The sequence below is a fragment of the Bombus bifarius genome, unplaced genomic scaffold (genome assembly GCF_011952205.1).
Source record: "Bombus bifarius isolate JDL3187 unplaced genomic scaffold, Bbif_JDL3187 scf7180000008288, whole genome shotgun sequence".
Classification (NCBI taxonomy): Eukaryota; Metazoa; Arthropoda; class Insecta; order Hymenoptera; family Apidae; genus Bombus; species Bombus bifarius.
In genome coordinates, this window is record NW_022884571.1 from 589,487 (window position 1) to 613,518 (window position 24,032).

Sequence of the window (24,032 nt, forward strand, 5' to 3'; positions counted from 1 at the left end):
TGCTTTTCAGATTTCCTTGATATGGAGATGGATCGACGCTCGGGAAAAATAACACCGATTCATCGACCTGCCGAATGGAACGTGACGGATCGTTGGTGCGACATCCGACCGTTTTAAAATTTTTTACTAGAACACCAGCTCGTTTCGGAGTAAGACGAACTTTATGAATTTTTGCCTACAACGATGAGTTCTCGAGCGAGTCGAACGCCCGGCGTATCTCCTAGGCCGATCTCGGAATAGCACGAAAACGCTGCGAGCGATGTACACACGTAAGACGCACGTGCGTAACGGGGCGTGTATAGTATACGTGTCGTTCGTCCAACGTTACATAGAACGCCATATCGACGACAACAGACGCAACGCGGTGCTTCCGCTTGTCGAATAAGAAGTCGCGTCATAGTCGGTGAATCAATCGAATTTAATAACCAAGTTGTACATTGTGTTCTAGAAAAAAAATCGAATGAAATGTATATTCGCGATTACGCGCCGTACGGTTTCTTGCTGATTCATTAACGCGTTTCAACGGTCAAAAAGTTTCAACGAGTTCGAGGAAACGTGTTGTAGAAGAACGTTCTACAAGCCAGCGCTGTGTGTCATCGAGAACAAATATGTACGTTGGTCGTAAAGAAACGTTTCTCTAAATATACATGTTCGCACTGTTTCTCCACTGTACCCGCACGTCTACGGCGAATAACAATTTTCGATTCTACTCGATAAGTAAAAAATAAAGCATCGATGTTTCCGACGTATCTCACCTTCTCTTTATCCTTATCCTTTTCCGTTGCATCGTCCTTATCCTTGTCTTTATCCTCGGCCACGTCCGTGTGCGGCGCTATTCCATTGGTGGTAGGCTTCGTGTCGGTCTCTTCGATCCTTTCCAGCTTGCCATCGCCAGGTGCAGCGGCATCACCGACACCTCCTTCGGCGGGCAAACCCTCCTTCTTCGGAGTCGTCGTTATGTCCACGGACCTTCTGCTCTGTCTCGCACCCATCTTTCCTCTTTTTGCCTCTCTATCCCCTTCTGGCTCACCTGTCTCTCGTTCGCGCTTTCCGGATGCTGTGATCAGGTGTCGTGCGTCGAATAAAACTAACCTGCAATCAAGCGGCGAAAGTGAGCGAAGCATCAAGCGCGATAATTCGTGTATGGGTTAGCGATCACTGATTTGAGGGAACACGATGCAGTTTATCGATGCGCGGCCCTTCGCATTTGAATATCACCAAAGTACAACGAAAGTAACGTTCGTATAACATTAGATCAAGTTTATCTCTTTCTCGCAGCAGAGTAATTTCTTAATTGGGAGCATGACGACATATTGGTTTCCTGGAATCGAGAGATAAGCGAGCGCGACTCACCGGTATCGTATCGAAATGCGGATAATGTCATACTCGATATATCGTTGTGATTTTCGTACAAGCAGACTTGTCGATTCGCGTTGCAGGTGCAACTCGAATCCTCGCGTCCAAGACCGACTTCGATAGCGCAACCTTCGTGCAAAGCTTTTTCGTTGCCATACACGGCTCGTGAAAGAAACCACAAGGCATACCAGCGATAATGAATAATATATGAACCCGTTGCACGAAAGACAAAGAGGAAAAAGAGAAAGAGCGTACAACAACGCGATACGCTTCGCGAGAGAAAGAAATTCCTCGCGAATGAAACGTCGAAGGTAATTGCGTTAAAGAATTCAACGAAATCTCTTCATCCGTTTGTTAGTTTCTGATATGATAATTTTTGAGTTGTGGTATCGAAAGGAAATCGCTTCGTCGGATAGAAAGGACAAAAAGCGCGAAGCAAGAGGCTCTCCGAACGAGCAGATCTCTCTAATTATCCTGCTAGAAAATAGGCTGCGAGCCGTTAAAAAGACAGGAACGTTGGTTAACGGTTCCGAGGTCGATTCGAAGCTTCTCTCACGGTAAAAGAGGAAGCGATCCGTTGTGTTCGAGCAAGGAGCGCGAAAAACTAGCACGCCGAGGCGAAGTCGAACACGAGACCAGGCGCATTCGTGTGTAAGACGCGTTTAAAGAGCACGTGGCGTGGCTACGCACCGCTGCCCGCCTCGCAGCTACGATGCGTAACGCATCTGCGGCCACGACTACCCGACCACCGGTTTATCCATTGTACCCAGACAGACCAAGATGAAAAATGATCGAGATCTCGACAAACGGATAAATTCGAGGTTCGTTTCGAATCTTTAGCATCGAAACATATGCTGATGATTTTTCGTTAAAAACGTAATGCAACGCAACGTTTCTAACGGTAACTCCGTGACTATCGACAAACACTTCATGGTAAGCAACGCCACCGAGCGATTTCAAATCCGGGAAGGTAAAACGATCGATCGCGCGTCGCTAATGATAAACGATAATTCAAGTTTTACTAAAGCAAAGGTAACACGGCTCGAACTGCGCGCGTATCGTTGTCATTCAATAATAGCATTTGTCTGTGGTAGCCTATTCGCGGTACATTGCACTTTCCAGTTGCGTTCCACGGACCGACCACGCTTGCGCTAATGCGTTAGAAGCTAGTCATCTTTCATGTACCGGGTGATGGTCCGATATCGACGAGGCTACTCAAAACAGAGACGGAAAAAATTCCTGGAAGAAAGGCAGGATATCGACAGTGTTTTTCAATTTGAATTATCTATCGTCTATACCTATCAATAACTTCGAGTTTATGTAGCGAAGAAGTTTTTACCATCGCCGTTATCTTCACGTAACGAAATAATGATTCACAATAGAGATCCCTGTAAACTGTCGAAACACTCTCACACTCATCGATACCGAATTTTCCGAACAAATTGGAGTACGCAGCGTACAAAGCACAGGTTCGCTGGATCGAAGAAAATACTATTAAAAGTTCCGCTTCATCCGTGGAATTCATATTAATAATTCCATGAATCCATGGAATTACGACAAGCGGTTATCGAGGCGAACGTTACTTGGTCTTTTTCAAAGGAAATTCGGTCCCACGAATAAAAGAATTTTCGACGACTTTCCTCGCCGCTCCGAGAATTTCTGTTACGAAATATCAACAAGCAAGGAAACCGTTCCGAGAAAAAGGAAGCGCTTAATTAGTCTCGATCATACATTAGACAGCAGGAAGAAACTCGACAAATATTTATGTTGTTTCATCTCTACCGAGTGTAGCGAGCATATGCAACTACGGGGCACCCACGATGGTATGTCGGTAAAAAATAGATTTAGTGTGGCTAAAGTACATCGAAAGTGGAGCGTTGCAGAGGTCAAAACACGTGTCGAACTATCGTATGCTCGTGGGAAGCATGGAATCATCCCACAGGAAAAATAGCCTTTCCTCTCATAACTCACTCTCGTACCTACTACGATTTATCTCTCGCTGACGTTCCTATATTTAGTATATCGCCGGTTGCAAACTGCATCGTCAGATAACACCTAGTGCCCGTTCTCCGTTTCATTCGATGACAGCCAAAAAATCACCCTACGTATCTGTCTTTTCTTGGCATATTATTCCACGGCACAGCTGTAACGATCCCTAACCGCTTCGCATCGGAACACAAAATATCTCACCGTACAGTGTCGTTTATGTGACGCCTTGGACAAGATATCTCGCATATATTTTCATTAGAACGCGAAATGTCTCGTCCAACGACTAGCATAAAATTCAATTCGTAAGACACTGCGTTTGTGAATGTGAAATGGACTAGAAATGTTAAACGAAGGAAATGTTCTGTTTCTGTAAACAAGTGATCTTATTTTTCTGTAGTATGAGATAATTCAAAGCAAGGTATTGTATATAATGTTACATTACGATGACCGATAAACGACATTCAGCCGTAAACATTAAAACGCGAGATATTTCGTTCAAAGCATCGCATGAACGATATTGCGTCGCTAGATATTTCGCCCAGTCTTATGTAAACAACACAACACGACAAGATATCTCATCCAACGCGTATCATGAACGACATCGCGTTGCGAGATATTTCGTCCAGCGAAACGAAAAGAATACTGAAGGTGTACCAGTCACGATGCGTAAAACGTAGTAGAGCCAAGCAGATAGTAGGAACGCGAAAGGAAGTCGGCCGCCATCGAAACCACTTATTTCATCGATTCACGCTTCAAATACCGGTTCAACGACTCACTACGGTAAGTATTGTTTTTCTGGAAACAAGGCAAAACAGCCAAGGGAATCGTGTCATATCTCTGAATCATGAAACGATCCGACACTTAATAAAACGCGATATCCTATCTATCACACGCCATTTGTAATGTATTTTTATTTGCAAAATACCAAGTTCCATGCAAACGTACTTTTCTGTTGCGTCACCCGTAGATTTCGACCGAGAGCGGGGAAGAGAGAGAGAAAGAGAATATCGATTTCGATGTCAACCTCCGAATTAATTATCGATTCATTGCGAGCGAATAGTAAAAAATAAAACACGTACTGAGATTTCTTTCTGCAGATCCGCTCAATAGATTAATAGGCACATTCAGAGGTCACTGCCGTCGAACTATTAAGGCCTGAACGACGATGTCACGCCAAGACCGCGTTGGTCAACGTATGGGAAACTAAATTCCAACGGTATATATACACTTTGGAACGATGCTAATGAGACAATGTCTACGACGTTTATGCTATTTCAACGATATTACTGTCGCCGTAGTGTCCTCGCTTTCGATCGCTGTTACAAAACAAGCGCACGTTCCAAACTGTATCTACACGATTCGACGAAACGCTGGGAACGCCGAATTCTCGAGAAACGATAACGATAACATTTTCAGCGTATTTACATAGTGACTCAGAAAATTGTTCCACGAGCGTCCGGTTAATCGCTGATCAAACGCACTTTCACATTTCACGGGTCGTTAAGATATCCGCGTTAGAACATGAAACACGTTTGTAAACGCGATCGTACAACGATCCCGCGATCGTCCCGATTAACGCAACGTGCTGTATTAAATCAAGGACACTGCATCGAAGGCTCGCGCGCGAGTTTTACAAACTTGTCGAACGTGGTACTCGACCAACACACGATCACATCCGTTGAGTCATTAACGGCAAAAAAAACGCATATCAGTCCAACGAAAAAAAGAAAGAAAAAAGAAAAAAAAGAGAAAAAGGGAAATTCCTTTTCCCTTGTCGCACGAGAGTACGTGCGTGCGAGAGCACGATGCAGGCTTGATTCCCACGGAGTAACGGGCCGGGGGCAACGCCGCATAAACAGCGTACACCCAATCAATCGTCCATTATTTTCACAAGGCGAACACGCCTAATACTCGTGACGCGGGGATGTTAGGTGAATAATTTGTCGTCGAAAAAAGCACATCTGCTCGGGCCACTGTTCTCGAAATTGAGAATTACGAGTGTGCCGAGAGAATGAAGCGACGTCGTCGTCCCGTATTCAGGCGCGTGTCCCGCATGCGTGAACGGATCTGGCGCGGCGCACGTGCGTGCGTACGGGAACTGCAGCCGATGAAAATCGCCGTGATCGTCGTAAAGGGCAAACAGGAAAGCTCAGCCTATGTACGCGCGGGATGGAGGCAAAGGTGGGGCAGGCCAGGACACGGGGTACACCCGGCTGGAGTGGGCTTAAAAATACACACATATCCGGAGTAGTACGTGGATCTATTTTTGATCGGGGCGCACGCCGCGTGTGCACCCTTCGCTCGTGTAAACACCAAGCGGCCCTGGCCCGACAAGGGTGAAAGTCCCTGGAAGCTGAATCCAAAAATCTCGTGTAAACACCGAGAGATAGGGAACGCAAGGATAAGAATGCCGAGAGGATAACGCGAGTAAACTTTCCTGACGTATGAAAAAACTGACGCGGTACAGTCGAAAAAGAAAGATAGGACGCTTTCGGTTCGAAGCACGCTACAGTTTCGGTACCGCTTCGACCCATCGATCAACATTTTCGACAGGAACAATGGAAACAGATGGAGAAAAAATATCAGAGACGAAAAGGAAGAGAAGCGGAGAGTTTTCGGTCGAAAACCGGTCGAGTTGTAAAGAGCGTTTCAAAAGCACTCCGACGTGGCGTTGCGCGTCTGCCTAAGCAGTCGGAACAGCTCTTTTCTTCGTTCTTGTAAACGAGAGAAAGGCAGATGTAGAGGCAAGTTAACGACCCGTTATCGCATGGATGGCGTGGACTCGCCACTGCTGAAACTGGTTGTCGTCGATCATAGCGATGCAAGCAGAGAAAAAGGCAGCGCAGGGGACACGGAGGGACAATAATACGTGGCAAATCGCAAAACATCCACAAAGCCGAGCATTGGCCGATATACGCCAATCGCCTAAATCTAAATCTAATGAATTACCTATGGGACGAATATGACGAGATCATGGAACCCGAAGGGAAACAACGGACCACGGAGTATGGAGGAGCGACTGGTCTGCTAGTCGGATCAGCATTTTCTCGGCCTTTCTCCACCGGCTGCCATTCCCCGAGCAACAACAATCGCTTCCGTGGAAGCCTTGACTGCGTTTTAAATGCATGGCAGGTAGAGGCCTGCTATGCAAAATCAGCACAAAGCAGAAAGAGAGAGAGAGAGAGAGAGACAGAGAGAGAGAGAGAGAGAGAAGGGGAGAAATACTGTAGGTAGACAGACACGTCGCCTCTGTTTAAGGCACCCGGCTTGCCAAGAACGTATCTCCTTTCTATCCTTCTCCTTCTCCTTTACCATGGTAACAGCAAACGCTAAATCTGCGAGAGCGGACGAAGCATTCTGTCCGTGTCGATTCTCTCAAGGGACACGAGGCCTGCCTTTTGAAAAAATTCCAATTTCTATGGGTCCTGCCCAGGGACTGACAAAAGTCCCCCACTGACCGAACAAACGTAGAAGCGGGACAGAAAACGGAATACCACGAGGCCAGGTCGATCGCGAGATTCCAATGGATCGTGCCCAGAGGGAAAGGTCACTGGTAGTCTCGAAATCGTGCGTATGGTCGATCGTTCGGGGGTTAATACCGGCCAAGTGGTGGGAGAAGGAATCAAGATGGCGTAACCGGCCGCTGCTCCCAACGATTCTTCAATACGAATACGAATGTGCGGCTTTTCCGACCGATCGCTAAACGCCGATCGATGCGACGCAGGAGAAACATCGCGATGCATGCGTCGAGAACTGGAAGCGAAACCGTTGGAGCGACTGAAATTGAAAGCCGGCTCCGCACGGCGCTCGCTATATCGATTGATGCTGCCCATTTTCAAAATGGCGCGGGGGTACACACACTCGAAATCCCGCTCGACGCGCGATCTTATATTTCTCGTTTCTTGACAGACACTAAGCGAAAGAAACATGACGACCGATGCGACGGCCGACCGATCGGAGCATATGGAGTCGACGAACGGAAAAGGCAGAAAGAACGGTGGGCATGTTAAATAGAAGACCGGTGCGGCGGCACGTATTGCGTACACGCGGAGAGACAAAATGTTTAGTGTATGGGGCGCGCACGGCCCGGCATATAACCAACGAAGGCGAGGAAACGACGAGCACTCGGGGTGGTTGGTACTCACCTCCGGTAGTCGAGGGCGACGTAAGTGGCGCGACGAGGCGAAACTTTTCTCGTGAAGGAGCGTCCCTCGCCAGTACTCTGCACAAGAAACACACTGGATATATTATTCCGAGAGGTAGAGGCGAGGTGGCGGCGGCAGTGACGGTGGCGGGCGTGTAGCACGATGCGTGGCGTCTAGACAGACACGAGAGTACGAGAGGTGAAGAGAAGTAGCCGAGCACGATGGCAGAGACACACGAGGAAATGCTTGCTCGGTAGAAGCAAAGGGAAACGGAACACCGAAGTCGCCTACGGTCAGGCACAAACAGCAAGCAGAAGCTTTTAGCAGGAGCGCGTTCGCGAACTCATCCACTTGGCTCGGTAACGCGCGACCGACTGCCGAGAAGCGGAGGGGAAGCGGCGTCCGTCTGTCGGTCCGTCTGTCCGTCCGACCGTCTTTCTGTCACCAACGTATTGCTCGCTCGTTCGCTCTCGCTCGCTAGTAGCTCGCTCTTTCCTTCTTTTTCTCTCTCCCTCAAACGTGTGCGTACGTGTGCGTGTACGTGTGTATGCGCGCGCGCGCGCGCCTTCACTCTTTCTTTCTTCCTTCCCCCTTTTCCTTTATCCTGTCCTTTCCTTTTCCTTCTCTTTCGTGCTCTTCTGCTTCGAAAATCTCTCCCGACGTTTTCTCGTAGCTCGTGCGCGTGCAACACTTCAACTTCTAAACCACAAGCCGGTATTATGCACGTATCATCGGACCAACAACGATACAACACCGGTTTCACCTTTCCAACGATTCGAACGGCGAAGAAGTCGTCGATGAACACGATAGACAGGCTTAATCGCGATGCGAAACTCACCCCAGGTACGATAGAAGCGTGACGAGGACGACCAATCTGCAGGCACAGGGCACAGGACGATAATCGCGAACCCCCGGACTACGTGGAGCCGCAGCTAACGATCGATCGTTTCACGTTTCCTCTCTCTGCTCCGATCTCTCGTCGACGATTCGTCTCGGTACCGCCGTTCCTTTGTTCCCGCCGAACGGAGTTTCGGCTGCGTTCGCGTACCTCCTCTCTCTCTTTGTCCCGAGGAAGTCGTGCGTGGGGAGGGCTCGACCAACGCGCACAAACTGGTAAAAATCGCCCAACGAACACCGCGTGTAACGATCTCTTTCTTCTTCGATTCTTCGTCGCGAGTACTTTTGATCCGCGCGAACGCGCGTGCTCAGCTCGTTATGTTCGCGTTTGCTACTCGAGTCCGCGTTAGCGTATACGTTCACTCTCGAACAACCGAGCGCCGCTTCGTTTTACTGCGCTCCGCACTGCTCGACGGTTAGAGAAAGAATGAGCTCCGGGATAGACGGGAGGCAGGAACGTATCGGCTGAGCCCGGCACCCCGGGACTCGGTTCGGATGGTGGCAGCCCTGCCTCGAGCTCGCTAAGAACATCGGGGTATGGGGGGTTCGACTCCAGGGCGGGGTCCTGTTACGGAGGGCTCCCTATCTCCAACCACGGCCAACGTTTCGCTCCACAATAGAATTTACACATTTTCAGGGTCAACTTTTTCCCCCGTAGCCAAAGTACTCCCCCGAAAATTCACCGATTCTCGATCGCTCGCTAATCGACGTCGTTCAATCGCGATATATGAACTTTTTTCGACGGAGCTTTTCTAACGACCAGATACGCGGACTGAGGTGTTTGGATATGGGCAGTGGTACTCGGTGAACGACCTACCGTAACGCGTTTCGACCGAATTTAACAAGTGGGAGGAAATCGATTCGCGAAAGTCAAGCGACAACCGAAGAATCGCGAATTCGTACGATTAAACGAATGGCACGTCGCTCACAGTATACTATACCACACGATCCTTCTTATCGTCTTCCTTTTTTTTCTTTTTTCCCCCAAAGCAATTAGAGTCGTAAGTCGTAAGATTATCCGTAGAGGTGCCGCTGTCTCATAATCTCCAGCGATTGTAGCGCATTCTACCTGGAAATCGTTGGTTGTTTATAGACAACTACGGTGGTCGTTCGAGCGAAACAAAATACGCGTATACCTGCTGCCGTTGCTCTCGCCTACAACTACGACTACGACTACGAAGCCGCCTTTCGCCTGTCGTCGCAGTGACTAATGCGAAAAGCGGCACCAGAGGAACGCTCTCGACACCGACATCGACCACTCTCGACCCGAGCCCAACAAGTTAGATAACAATTCGCCGCGTCCGGAATTTAGGAATTCCGACTAGACACCGGCAGACCAAACGTTCAACTCTCTCTCTCTGGTCCTTCAGAGACTTCGATGCGTCGCGACCCGTCGCTTTTCCACAACGAGCACGTAAAATCCCTGCCCCCCGCGGTTCCTCGACGCAGCTATGTCGTCGCATCGATTTCCGAACGACGCGACCACCCATACCGTCTGGCGAACTTTGAAATCACGCGGATATTTATCGATTTCCCCGTACGCCGCGACGTGCCAGCTACGCGAAACCGACCACGGTCCGAAGAAAAGCTAATCCCTGCGCGGTATGCGTAAGCCCCGATCCGTCTCAATTCGCGACAATCTATGCCTCCGTGTTTCGTTCAGCGGATATCGGTTATCGATGACCAGTCCTCCGGGCTCTAGGTATCGAATTCTTCAGTGTGCATACTACTGTATACGCTCATTGACTCGATGCAACCGAGCATTCCGTGTCGAGGACACTTTTGTACACGTCAAACAATAACCGGATAAACGCTTTCTTTTCCACAAAGGAGAACCTAATTGTCCATTTCGATCCTTTCGACCTCGAGCTGCCGATAAATACGGGGCCGAAATATTCGAGCAACGATCCACGACAGAGATGGTGGCAAAACGCGCGATAAGGAACGAGAAAAGATATACGTAATTTGTCGAACGGTTCTAGAACCGACCGCGAGGTTACTCACTCGAAACGAGGAAACCGTAACGCTACGAATTGCTCGTAACGATGCCGGTCCGATCGGAGCGTTGCTGCTGTTGCCGCGAGTTAATAGGCAGAAGCGATCACGCTATAGACAAGGTAATATCGCGCGGAAGGTATTCGCGTTGAAACCACTCCGAATGACATAACGGGTAGCGCGGAGATATTCGGCTATACATATATTCTCAGACCGGAATATAATGGCTTTCCTCGAATTAATGGAAATCGATTTTAGGAGCGCGCACGGTTGCCCGAATGCAGCTTCCTATTAGAGCGCAATCTGACGTGCGCGGGGCACGCCAACAAATAATTAAAATCTATCTTCCGGTATCGGCCGATCCTACGCTTTTCGTTAATCGAACAACCCAGTGGTACCGACGATGTCATCGCCGAATAATAAATTCGATTAACGACACGACCCGAATAATCCCACTTGTCCGAATACTCTACTTAGCGTTTATTATCTCCTCGATCGGATGAATTACCTTTCTTTTTCTCTTCTCAACATTGGCCCGTTCGTCTCATCGAACGAATAAAGAACGCAACGATCTGTCACGACATCACCGCCGCTGTTAATTGGCATTGCTTCCAAGCCGAAGAGAGACCTCGCTACGAAACACATTAACCCAATTAGAGACGCGACAATGACGAATCACAGTTTCCAGAATGATATCCTTATCGACGAACAATGTGCCCGTGGTCGGTTGAACGTCGTCACGAGATTTCTTTGATCTCCGGGCCTGTTCCCAAGGCGATCGTTTTCTCCATGAATGGTCACCGTGCTTAAACGGCTAGTACGCCCGTTAAGTAAAGAGCAGCGAATCTTTCATCGTCAGTTCCTTTTCATTTCTTCGCTCCTTTTAACTCCGGCGAGCTATTACCGCAACGTTTGCGCTCTGAAAATCGTTGAACGCGAAGGCGCGCTCCTAACTGATTCTCCGTGGCGATGTTAACAACGTCGCTCGACACGCGTTAATTCGCCGCGACGAGAAACTCTTGGCCGGCACGGCGGATGCGTCTCTGCGAGCTCTCGGGTCTTCGAGAATGCGCGGAAAAATAAAATAACGACACCCGGCATCGAGAGTATGCAAAAAGAGGCGGAGAGAGTGGCTATCGACGGATGCTAGCCATTCTTTCGTGGCGGCAGGAAATGAAAACCGGCTCTCTCTAAGGAGACTCGACAACGGTACACCGGCGAGCATATGGCGAACGGAGAAGCGATTTCCATGATACGCGACGATAATGCCGCGTGTCTACGTGTACGCGAGATTGCGCGTACGCTCTATCGATTATAGTGCTTACGAAGAATTGCGCTGCTTCGGAGAACACGGTCGTTTCCTTCGCGGCAACGTATACCGAAAGTACGAACTTCGAACCAACGATATTCTTCACTTATTAACGACCTCTTTGTGTGGGAGCTTTCTCCTACACGATCTCCTAAACGGAAGCAGCCAAGAAGAAAGGAAAAAAGGAAGAGTAGGCCGCGGCGCATTTCCGACCGAAATGCACGAGGAACGTTAGCCTTTGTGTCTTGACTGGGACCGCTATTATACCTCTTAAATTAATAAAGTAGCAGCTAATGGTCGTGGAGTAAACGTTCTCGTAATTCGTTCCTCCCTGAACATAGAGAACATAGTTCATTTCTAAAACTTTTACGAAAAAGATAAATCTTTTAGACACGGGGAAAAAAATTGGAAAAAGAAAGCACTTGATTAACATGGGGGCTGCAAATCGTGCGTAGATATTCCAAGAATATTTCGGTGAAAGCAGCGCGCGACGAAACGTCCGAAATGTATAGTGAACGTTCGACGAGCGAAGGAATACGCTGCCTTCCAGCGGAAAAAGGCGACTCCGGGAGCTGCGTACGAATATAGCGTGTAATAGACGGTGTTGATTCTCCTATACGGCACGTTCATTGCCGGAAACGGAAGCTCCACCTTAGTCGCTGACTACGACAACGTTTGTGTGAACGTACTACTCGAAGAATGTCGCGTACTGACGTACATACATACTTGAAAATCCGATCGTCTATCGAGCTTTGACGTACATATATATACTTACGTCGAGTCACGAACTGTTTCGATCTCACTTCGATTAATCGCGACAATCTGACAATTCCGAGGATAAGATTACTCGGATAGAAGATTTAGTTTAGCTGTTAATCGAAGCATTACGCGATCGTGTCGATGCGTTCAACCTTCCGACGAACGAGTTCAACGAAGCTCGAAATGAAACAATTAAAACGCGTCGACGGTGGCTCGAGTGAATCGAGTGTAAAAGGTATGTAGTCGGTTGCGTAGACACGTGCTATTCGAGGCGCCAATTAATGAAGATGTACGACGTGTATCTATGACACGATGCCAAATGGCACAGGTACATACTTCGGACACGTCCAAGCTTTCTTGGCCAATGAATGAACGCCCACGCATTTCGATGCCGCGCGAGGTCAACGACCAGATGAAATATCACGCGAATTGTAATTCGACGAAAATGCAATTGAGCACAAGGCCGCGTTGCCTGTCGCTGATTCGATGCCAGCAAGCTCTATCGCGCATCCGTTCTTCGTCGTCACTGTTAGATTTAGAAAGCTTTTCGCCGCGGATTCGCTTGACACTGGCCGATTGGCTCGACACGCGTTGGTTCGTCAGCGTCAACGTAGGTGGCCGATCCAAGAGTGCATCTCCTGCTTTCTTTTATCCGCGATTCTTCACGGACGAAATTACTTTTTGCCAGCCTTTGCGCGACCATTCCCCTCCAAACGATTTCGTGTGCGACGCGATCACGAGAAGTTAAACAAGGTAGGTACACACACTGCACGTTTTCGAAAAACGATAACTGAACAAACCGTTAGAACGCGATACATATCGTTATACACGAGTTTCGATCTAACGTACACACTCTGTCAAGATATCACGTAGATAAAGACAAATCATGTGTGCGTCGTGTAAAGACGTTAGAAATTCACCGAGCATTTTCTGCAAGCTCTCCATTGGCCATTTCAGGCACAAATATTTACTCGCGCCACGGTGAATCGAACACGATGTTATTTATTCGGACTACTTTATCGCGTTACTTAATCGCGTTCAAAGCGACGCACCAACACCGTGTGTGTAAGAAAAATTATCCCCGGCACAAACCTATCGCCGCGTACTGTGTGCTCTCTCCGCCAACGAATTTTTCTTTGCATCGCATAATCGAAGGACGCGCGAACATGCAGGGCCTGACGAGCTGATTCGATCAGAAAGGAAATCAACGACGTAATTACTCATATCCCAATCACGGACGATCCAGAATCGTTCCATTGAATCGGGTCATAAATTACGAATCAGTCCGAGCGGAGGACATTCGTGACTTCAAAGCACCAACGACCGCTAAATATTATATTATTCGACGCCGGTTCCGGCGACCTTAAACACACGGTCCACGCACTCACGAATCATGTAGACATCGAGTGCCGAGCCCGGCTCTGACCTGCCATTTTAATACGGTTAAACCTCCACTTCCGAATAAAAGTTCATCACTCGCACGAATCCCTCGCATCCGTCGGAACTCTGGACGGCTGGCGCCCGAAATTATTTTCAGGATCGTGCGCCTCGGCATGTACACGCGAAAACCTACAACTCCGTATCGAGACGGACGTGGATCGAGCACACGTCGTCGCTGCTCAACGAAAACCGGTGCACGTACACGCGGAATGCGCTCGTACAAATACGCGAGCCAACTCGTGCGCGCACATACCATCCCGGGAAACGCACGTTCGCTTCCCGTCGAAACTTTTGTCCTCTCGAAACCGACCATCGATATCTCCTTCCTCGCACGTGCAAAGTATCGTCGTCACCGTGTGCCGCCAACCTATCTGTCATCCCCAATCGAGAGTTCGACCTTCGACGATGCAGGCTTGATTCGTCGTCGGTGCACTCCCGCGTTCGTCAGCCACGTCGAGCGAAAGTAAATTTTTAAACGTCCTTCTTTGGCGCATTCGCATCACGAACGACGACGCATAGTCGATGAATTTTTCAGCGAATATGCATGACCATTTCGTCTCCTAGAGATCGTCCTCGCATCGGACCCCGCAACGTCTCTCGTACGCGATTCCGGGCACGATCACTGTGTTCTAAGTACATTAATCGTTGCAGATTTTACTCTCGAGGAGAAACGAGGGCGATTGTTTGCCGTGCCACAATTGCTCCGTAAATTCTTTACGCGCTCGATCCAACTCTCTCCATCTGAAATGCGAAGCACGTGCAAGTGTACGATGGAATGCACGCAGCGCACGCATAATTAAAGTCCGAAACACCTTTACTTCCTCGATGAATTCGAGCAACAACGGACTTTGTCTGGCTGGCGCAGTAATCACCTATCCACGTGTGTAACACGGCCGAACGTAATTTTCAAGCCACGACTTCGCCTAAAAGGCTAATGATACGTCGTTCATTGTGGCCGACGGGTAGAGCCGTCGTCGTTGTTTCAGCAAGGCGGTAAATCACCAGTCTCGCAGCAATTAAGTTCTAATTAAGCGTCACGAAACGGTTCTCGATGTTGATTTCATTCATAAGGGCACGCACCACGCGAGCACCACGAGACTCGTACACGTGGAACGTGACTACGATCTTATATAGGGTGTACCAGTTACGTGCAAGACTCGAGTCCACTCACGTACTCGCGTCTACGACGATTCAAACGATTTGCGAACGAGAAGGTGGCGAAGCTCGTACCTAGACCCACCCCGATATAAAAGTTTACGTCGAAACCAGGAACCAAGTCGCTACATTCGAGGAAACGTTTCCATCCTACCACGAGCATTTCGCTGATCTAACGAAACTCGACGACAACGACGAGATCCCATAGACAAAGCGAATTGCACGTTAGTACCTCGGAAGTTGGTATAGTAGAGGAAGTTAATATACTCGGAAGTACCATTTCTAAAACTGTGGCTTCAAATTTTAACGAGCTTTGTACGTTTTTAAAGAGGAGGAAACGTCGTGTCTCTAATTACAGAGGATAAAGGTGATCAAAAGTCGTGACTCGGCTTTTGAAAACAAGCACGAGCCCGACACAGTCGACGCGTCAATTATATTAAGGGTTGATTCGCGTGGAAGAAAAGCATTTGGAAAAGCCAACATAACTCTCTTATCGCGTGCAATTAATTCCAGGAGCCGGCGTCGCGGCGTCGCCTGCGTGCGTAAATTACGCTCTAAGAATTTTAACAATGAAAAAAAGATCCACAAAAAGAGGAGATAATTTTTTTTAGTATCCAAAGATTTTAAGTATCGTCGAATGTTAGGCGTCATTGATTTAAATGGTCTACCAGGTGGTGCGCAAGAGACAGATGTAAAGTCGTCCATTTAAATAACGTCCATTTTAATTTAAAGCGGTGCGCCGTGTTTTTCAGCGTGAAACGCGTACGAACGAATGCGTCAAAAAAGTTAGACAGATGCGTGTGCGTTTTTAAATAACCGAAAGTGTTCATTGTTTTAGGCACGACGCGACTGGCGATGAAAAAGGGAACGGTTCGAGGGATCGATCACTCGTTTCGTACGTATCGAACGGAAGAATATGTGAATATTGTAAAACGTGGCGTCGTGCCACAGAAGAAACGAGCAACGCCACGCATCTTGACCGTAAGTGAAACTGAATGGCCGCATTTTGTCGGGTCGTTTAATTCATTCTATGCCATTCTTCAAGCAATTAGTAGCATCGTACGAGTTCTAGCGGCGAAGACCGATGGTACCGTGATTCGTATTTCGTCGTAGGCAAGCGTACATGAACGGGACAAACGGAAACGAGCATTTACCGCGAGGAAAACAAACTCGTTAAAATCTAGCCTGGAATATCGATGAGACGGATCGCAAAAACTAGATTGGAATCCGCGAGAAGGAAAAAAGCAGATTGGTCGGCTGTGGTGAATTCTCAATTGAAAACACGCGGTTACAAAGGGAAGAGGGAATATCGGAAATTCCACCGTTTCAACACGGTGATTCGTTTAAAGTAAGAAGGCGACGCGCACCTGCGATTTCTTGCCAAGAAAAATAATTCCGCTCGACGGTCGACGTGCTCGCTCGTTTCGAATTCAATAACACAAGTTAAACGACATAGTCGAACGACTCCTCGAACGCGTTTTGAAACCACGCGGGATAATAAAAATGGTGGAGATTCGAGCGGTTTACTTTATCTGGCAGGATGGCTCGAAGTGCAATAAACGACTCGGCCGCGGACCAGACCGTGCGGTCTTTCGTTCTCTTCTAGCAAAATCGTTTATCCGTGGCGCGGATGCCTCGAAATCTTTCGGTCATATCCGACGAAATTCCAATATACGCTACTTTCACCGATACATGTGTATAAGGCTTGAAACTTTGCAGCGTTGATAACGTGACTTTGTACCCTTTATCTAATCGTGGATCAGAAAACTAAAGCATTCTTTCGCTGGATTTTGTCACGGTTCAATGACTAATTTCCTAATCTAAAACCTCTAGTATCGGCCATCAGCTATCCAAGTCTTCGGGTAACTAAATGACTTGGCTCCGATTCCTTGTTTTCCAAAGCATTTCATAAATTCTTATGAGGGGCCGGCGACGAATGGCGGTTGAACGACGCCAAAGTTATCGCTAACGCTGCCGCGAGCCATTCTCCAGGAAAAATACCATACGTTAGGCAATTGTCGACCGCACGACCAGCAACTACGTATCATGTTAGATTGCATCGGTGCGATCGATACAACGATCGCCCGAGGGAAAGTCGAAAATTCGCATAGACGGAAAGGCGAAGATTCGCCGCGAGGGTTATCCTTTGGCCGCTTTTCGCCGTGGCAGCATGAGGACGTCCAGCACCCTGTGGCAAGCTGATACGTGGCGAACTACGTGTTTCCATCGCTTCGGCGTCGCGACGGAGCGCTAGGAGGGTCGGTGCTTTCGTATTGATTGTACGTCGGATGATTCATGGGGTTCTCTCCACCGTTAGCCACCCCCGCAATATTCTAAGCCGACACAACCAACCCCATGGCTCGAAGCTTATCCCTATGCAGAGGGACACGGCCAGGAGACAGCGTATTTAGGGGAGATACTGGCAGGAATGGCGAAGGACACTGGGTTGGGCCGCCTCGGTTTCGTGAAACAATCACCGGCTGACTCATTAAAGAACCAAAATCTAGAGAGACCATGAATGTCTCTTACCAACGGTGACTCCATTCCTGAATTAACTAATATAGTACCGACGACGCTATTCTCTCAAACGTTTTCATTTATCGATCAAATATCTTTCAGAGTGAAAAATTCTCCGTGGCTGTTGCATTTTCCTCTGTCCAATTTCGTCTCGTCTCGTCTCGTTTGTCAAAGCGATCGAGATTTTCGGATACCAGCACAACAGGTTTTTGGGACGAATCTGGACGAGAATACAGGCTGGAGGTACGCGCGTGTACGAGAGACAGGGCGCTCGTAGCACATCTGGCCGCAGATTCAAGGCCGGACAATCAACTTTGTATAGAAGAGGGACCTCCCCCTCCCGACGTTTGCGCCGGTACATACGTACACGATTCTCGTATGATATCCAAGGACAAACGCTTTCCCCAATGGCGTTATTTATAATCCTTATATCGTGGTGGAAACCGAACATACATTCTCGGTGTACGAGACACCAAGAGAAAGGGGACACGGGAGAGGGTGGAGACGAAAAAATTAGACAAGGTCGCCGTACGCGTGCTATCATCGTTAACGCGATTCCTTATTGTTTCTACTAGAGCGGATAGCATGGAACTTTAGAAAACCCTGCGAACTCGGGCCAGTCACTTTATCGATTCTGTCCCTCTCGTTTATCTGTCTCAAACATCGAAGGCAAAAGTTCGACTGCGAGCATGTCGCGAACGCGTTCCAAACGAAATTCAAAGATCAACGGATATCCACGAACGAAATCCAATGTCATCGAGATCTCTCTCCGCGGGGATTTCTACGATCGTTCATCCCTGTCGCTTCTACTTAAAATGTAAATATATACGAAAGTGTTTGTATGTTTGAAGATGATAATGCGAGACTAAGCAAAGTTTCCCACTATCCAGTACTCGAGCTCAAGGGTTTCGATAAGCGGCTGTAAATAGTACGTACTCGGTAAACTTTGAACTCGTTTTTGGAACGAACCAGGGAAAGAAAGAGCGGATCGATCGCAAAATCTTCGTTGGCAGAAGTTTCGGTTCGACATCCCTCCACTGTTCCGGTATTCTTTGGCTTCGGTATAACGTTACCACAAAGGTGGTCAACGTGCCACGGTCGAGAACAGCAGCCGTTCGCTGGTTGTTTTATGCATTTTACCGATCAGGTTGTTAAAGTTGCCTCGACTCACCACCGGGACGAGAAAGATTTTGAAATATTTCGCTTCGTAACGCGTGTCTAACGTACGCTCGTAGCAGCGAGCATAGAGAGCTGGCTCCGACATAAAAATCCACGAGACCTTTACGAGACGATACTCGACACTCACGATCCTCTTTTGGCTTAATCTGCAAAGATGATCTCCGCTCGTCGCTGGATCACGTCTTTTAAAAGGGAGAGATCGTTCCTCCACTCGTTGAATATTACGCAGTCTCCCACGATGTTCGAAAGACGTATGTACACGACACTGAAATCTATCGAGTTCCCTGCGTTTCGATCTTTAAGCCATTCTATCTCCGTTGGAATGACATTTCTACCATATTACATACTTTAAAAAGGAGCGGGGATACATCACCGTGTTAAATTACAATTTCTCGCGTTTGATCCGCTTTCTTAGTTACGGCAATAGTCGAAGCGAGGGAGACTGCAATTCTCCGAGACATCCGTCTTTCTACGAGACGTCTCCCAACTATGTATTACGGACGAACAAAGCTCGAAACAAGATTACGCTTTGAATTACACGCCGAGTTCGGATACCAATTCATCCGTGATTACCTAATCTCTGGCTGGGAAGTTCTCGGAACGAACAACAACTTGGAGAAAAAGACTTCCTAGTCATGCGAACTCAACCACGCTCGTGGTGCTGCTCCGCGAAAGCTGAGTTGGACACCGTCTGATCTCACCCGTCAACTAAAACTTCTGTTCCAACTTTGCTAATTAGCTTTTTGCTTTATAAGTACGACGTCAGCTTTAAATGTTCGGTGAAATTCTAATAATCAACGCTATAACTAATAATTAATACTCGATAATGATTCTCAGTAACGATTGCGCCCAGGATCTCTTTCGATCACGACGACATACCGCTTTCGTGAACGAAACTCGCGTCGAATTGATCTCGACGAATTAGACGAGTACCGAGAATAACTGACCTAGGGTACAGGAACCAAACGCGTTGGTCTGTTCCAAATTAGCAAACCACTAGAGCAGAATAAGCATAAATCGTAAACCATAGCGCTGCTAAAAGTATAACCGCAAGAGGAAGAGAGCGAGAGAGACGAAAAGAGAGGAGAAGCGGTTGAAGCGTTGGTTTTAGAGGTTAAGCCGCTCGTACGGTGTTACAGAGACGAGATCACGCGTTAATTCGATACTTCCTGCTCGCTGGACGAGACGAGATTTTTCTCGAGGATTTACTCCGCGGTGCTTGAAAACCGCGTGCTGCTGGATATATTCCAGGGAAGCCCTGTCTTAAACGACATCATTCGTCTACGGTCTACGCCAACGACTTGGTTCGCTGAATTCTCTGCCATTCCACATTTCAACGTAAATTCCTATTCAAGAGATAAAAAAGAAACATAGGCTCGTTAGAGGCGGCGAATAAATTCGTTAAAAGGCAGAGGGAGTCGCGCGAACGTGAATTTGTAGGTCGGATAAGACCAGGAAGCGAGGGATTTCGAAAGCAAAGCCGAACGCGAAAGAAGACTCGGCTCTTCCTACCTATACGCAAGATTACGCATATTTGTGGCTCAAAGGACCGTCAGGGCCAGCGGTTCGAGCAACCTTGCAAGCAACCTCCAGCAGGTATACACGAGTGAAACGCGCCGATGCCGGGATAACCGGTTTCCGCGATGTACGTTTGTCGAAACGCCTTAATTACCAGGACCTCTGCTCGTCCTTTCGTCTCTCTTTCTCCATCCTTGGAGCATCGCAGGGACGTATTCCGCGATGCCGTGTGCCCACGCTTCAACTGGGTCACGATAGGCATCGGCAACTTCTTTCGAAATCGAGTAACTGCGTTGAAACGTATCACGGCCGATATCGAACGGTATCCACCGTCTTCGGCCTTGTGGAAAATACGTGCTTTTCGACGTCGTTCGACTTTTCAGCTAGATTTTCACCTGCCACTTATTTCTCGTCGTCTAAAATTCATTAGGAGTGCGATGCAACGAGTTTAATCTGGCAAAGTGCAGTCGGAGAAAATTACGCAGCTCGCGTACTCCGAGATACCGATCGTTGCTTCCTAGTTATTGCATAAAAGGAACACGATCTGTTTTCGTTAAATTATACTATACGCGCGTTGGCGATGCCAACTGAAGCGGGTCGAAGGTGATCGGAAGGAGGTTGAAAACGTTCAAAGCGGATTGGAGTAGATTGGTACGAATTGAAGCGAGTAGGTAACGAAGATGAACGCGCGTACATTTTCGTGTTAGGACAGATCGATGCAATTTCATCAACGATGTTATGTTCAGAGGTCCACGGAGAAACGGCTGTATCTCGTCTACTCGATATACAGAATACGTACAACGTTCACCAGGTCCCGTGAAGCAGTTTACCGTTTTCTCGCCAACCGCTCCACTACAGCCAACGTCTGGTTCGATCCTTTCGTTGAAGTTTCCTCTCCCTCGATCCTCGATATAGAAAACGGTACGATATCTGCTCTCTCGGTCGCTCAGCCCCGTCCCTTTTTCCTCTATTTGCTAGCCGTTCTATTCACGCGCTCGCTACACACAAACACCGACACAGATTATCGGTCGTCCGTATGACTCACTCGAATAGTGGCGTACTATAGAGGCAGTCGCCACGGCGGAACGAGCTGCTGCGATAATCCATTCGACTCTCCGTCAACCAAATAGAAATACAATTGCGCTCCGCGTGCTTGGCATTTGCAAATCCACGCGTTACTGTATCCGCTGCGACGACGTTGGTTTTTCAAGCAGAATTCGACCGCGCGAACCTACCCACCCAGTTTCGGCCAAAGTTGGAAACAAAATATGCCCGATCATCGCGAATTTTTCGGTGGTCGCCTAACGGTATCGGGTGACGCACGGCGATCTCGTTAATGTCAGGAATGCTCCATGTCCCTACGAATCGTGAACGAATCGTTTCACGTTACCAGTTTGAAGACGCGCAGATTTCGCGATGCCCTGTCCATTCTAGATTTTCCATCTCCACCATGTATCTTAACGACGTAGGTCATGGAGGCCAAAGAAACACTCCATTACACCGTATCTCCGTAAAGGAATTACTCAACCGAGAAAAACACGTCTCACGTTCTCTAACGCTGGTGAACGACGATACGCGCCGTGTCTGTATATCCTTCGAACGAGTCAACCACGGGACGTGAACGAAACGAGTATCGAACGAATAAAATTCGCGATAAAATTCAATGTAGGTCTATCGGAGAAGATAACGAAATCGTGTCCCCAGGTTGCTCCGGAACGAGAATCCTCGTTGTGCCTCTCGTTCCAGCTAGATAAACGAACGTGGCGCTCGCTAAAAAATAGAAGGACGGCGAAGTTCGAGGAAAAGCGGAACGAGCTTGGATCCGAGTTGAACGTATCGGTAAACGAACGTTCGCGAGTCTTGTGCGAAATACCGTATGCTCCACTTGCGAGTTATGGTGGTCGGAGTTGCGAAACACCGTGGCGCAAAATACGAGACTAACGAGGAGGGGAAAAAATAAAAAGCTCTCGGCCAGCACAAGTTTTAAATGTTGCGCGTTTACAAGCACAGAGGATACACATTAGGCGTGTCTCCCCTGAACCCTGTACTCAACCGAGCATGGCGAAACCGGAACCTGAATATATATCAGCTCGGTCCCATTTAGCCTTCCATCTCGCTTCAGAAGCTAGTCGAACGTAGCTGCCGTGAAATGGAAATCCGCCCGCAGACCTCGGGGGAGTGTCAACCAATTTTTATCGCCGCCTTTTTATCTCTCCGTGCTTTTTATATTCCCGATATGCTCGAATTTCTCCATCGCGAGCTTTACGACTCTGATTTTTCTTCCTCGTGTATCGTGCAGAGTCGAACGCAGAGCAAACGGTGCAAAGTGTAAAAAAGCTGGTGCGGCTGCGATACTTTTCGAGGATGTCGGTCGAGTCGGTTACGAGGGAGGAGGCACGCGGCGTCGTGTCACGGTAAAAGGCACAGCACCACAGGGTTAAATACAACTCGAATCGTTTCTCTCGAGTGGTGCTCGTACGTCTTCGCGTTGCCCTTGTAGTCACGCGGCACCGCGTGCGATACAGCCTTAACCTTAACCTCGAACACCGACTGCACACCATGCTACACGCTAGTACTATTTTAAGGTCTCGTTTTAACTCGACTCCGAGAAACGGTGATACACAACGTGCGTTTTGCACGCTCCTACGTGCGGTTCCATATCCCAACGGGACCGAGGCACCGCTCTTCGCGTAACGTTTCATTAAAAATTTGTCAAGCTTGAAGCGCTTTACCCTCGAGGCCTACTTTTGCTCCTCCGGCGTAACGCTCTGCCACGACTGTGAGAAACTCCACTTTTATCTATTCCCTTAATAATAGATAGCAACGATAGATGCATAAAATTGCGAACGTTCGTTGGACGCGGAAGACTCGTAAGGGTCCTTTTACGCGAGACACGAACGATCGAAACGAACGGCTGGAGAGAGGAAGCAACAGCGCTGGTCGCATCGATCGTACGCGATTCGACTGGAACACCCTCGGCGAGGCTTCAATCTGTCAGCGCGTCACTCTCTCACGACGAACGGAACTTTAACCTTCACCTTGAACACGCCCTCCGTGCACGGAAACTATTTTAGGGTGGCGTGCTACCCTGAAAGAGAAACGAGTACCGGCAACGCGGCTGCGCTCGTACAGTCTAATCTTAACGTGTTCCACGAGGCGACTTGATCGAGTTAAAGCGGCCACAAAGGACGAAGACATCGCGCCATAATCGTGCCATTGTACTCACGTTTAACCAGCCAGCCGTTTATTCACTCGCGAGAACGTTGGAAAAAAAGTAACGACATCCCACGGTCGCGCGGAAATAACGCGGCTAGATTACCGTGGGTGTTTCGAGTGACTCAGAACCGATTAACGCGCCGGTTCGTTAGCGCGTAATTCCGACACGATATGATTAAACGTAAATTCAGTGTCGTCGCGTGTTCGGAAACCTGTCGGAAAATTCAAATACATAGATTGGACGCGTGCGGCCATCGAACACGAACGGCTACCGAATTCAGCCGTATATGTTTGTACAGCTGCGTACAGCGTGTGTGCATCGATCGCTTAACGAAGGAAGTGTTTCGACGATCCTGAGTATCGATATTCGAATTTCGTAACTGATGTACGAGAGTCGATTTTTACAGACTCGTTTATTACGAGACAGATTAATTTTGCAGGACAATCGACGGAGCGCAGTCGCTCTCGCGTAGGCCGCAAAAAGTTCCTCTTAAGTAAATTAATCACGCGAATCGAGTGGAACGGACGCATCTGAAAAATCGCGGTCGCTGGAAAAA

The 24,032-nt window shown here is 48.3% G+C and overlaps 1 protein-coding gene across 10 annotated transcripts in view; it reads right to left on the reverse strand.

Moving 5' to 3' along the window:
• LOC117212360 (A-kinase anchor protein 200-like) overlaps positions 1–24,032 on the reverse strand; it is a 61,577-nt gene that overhangs the window by 30,152 nt on the left and 7,393 nt on the right. For 2 of the 10 annotated variants that reach the window (XM_033457136.1, XM_033457131.1), the window contains exons 1-2: positions 8,329–8,820; positions 756–1,092 (exon numbers count right to left, since the gene is read on the reverse strand). In XM_033457136.1, coding sequence (XP_033313027.1) covers positions 756–992 — 237 coding nt within the window. In that variant the 5' untranslated portion in view covers positions 993–1,092; positions 8,329–8,820. The other 8 variants (XM_033457137.1, XM_033457127.1, XM_033457128.1 and 5 more) reach the window with 7 other exon arrangements.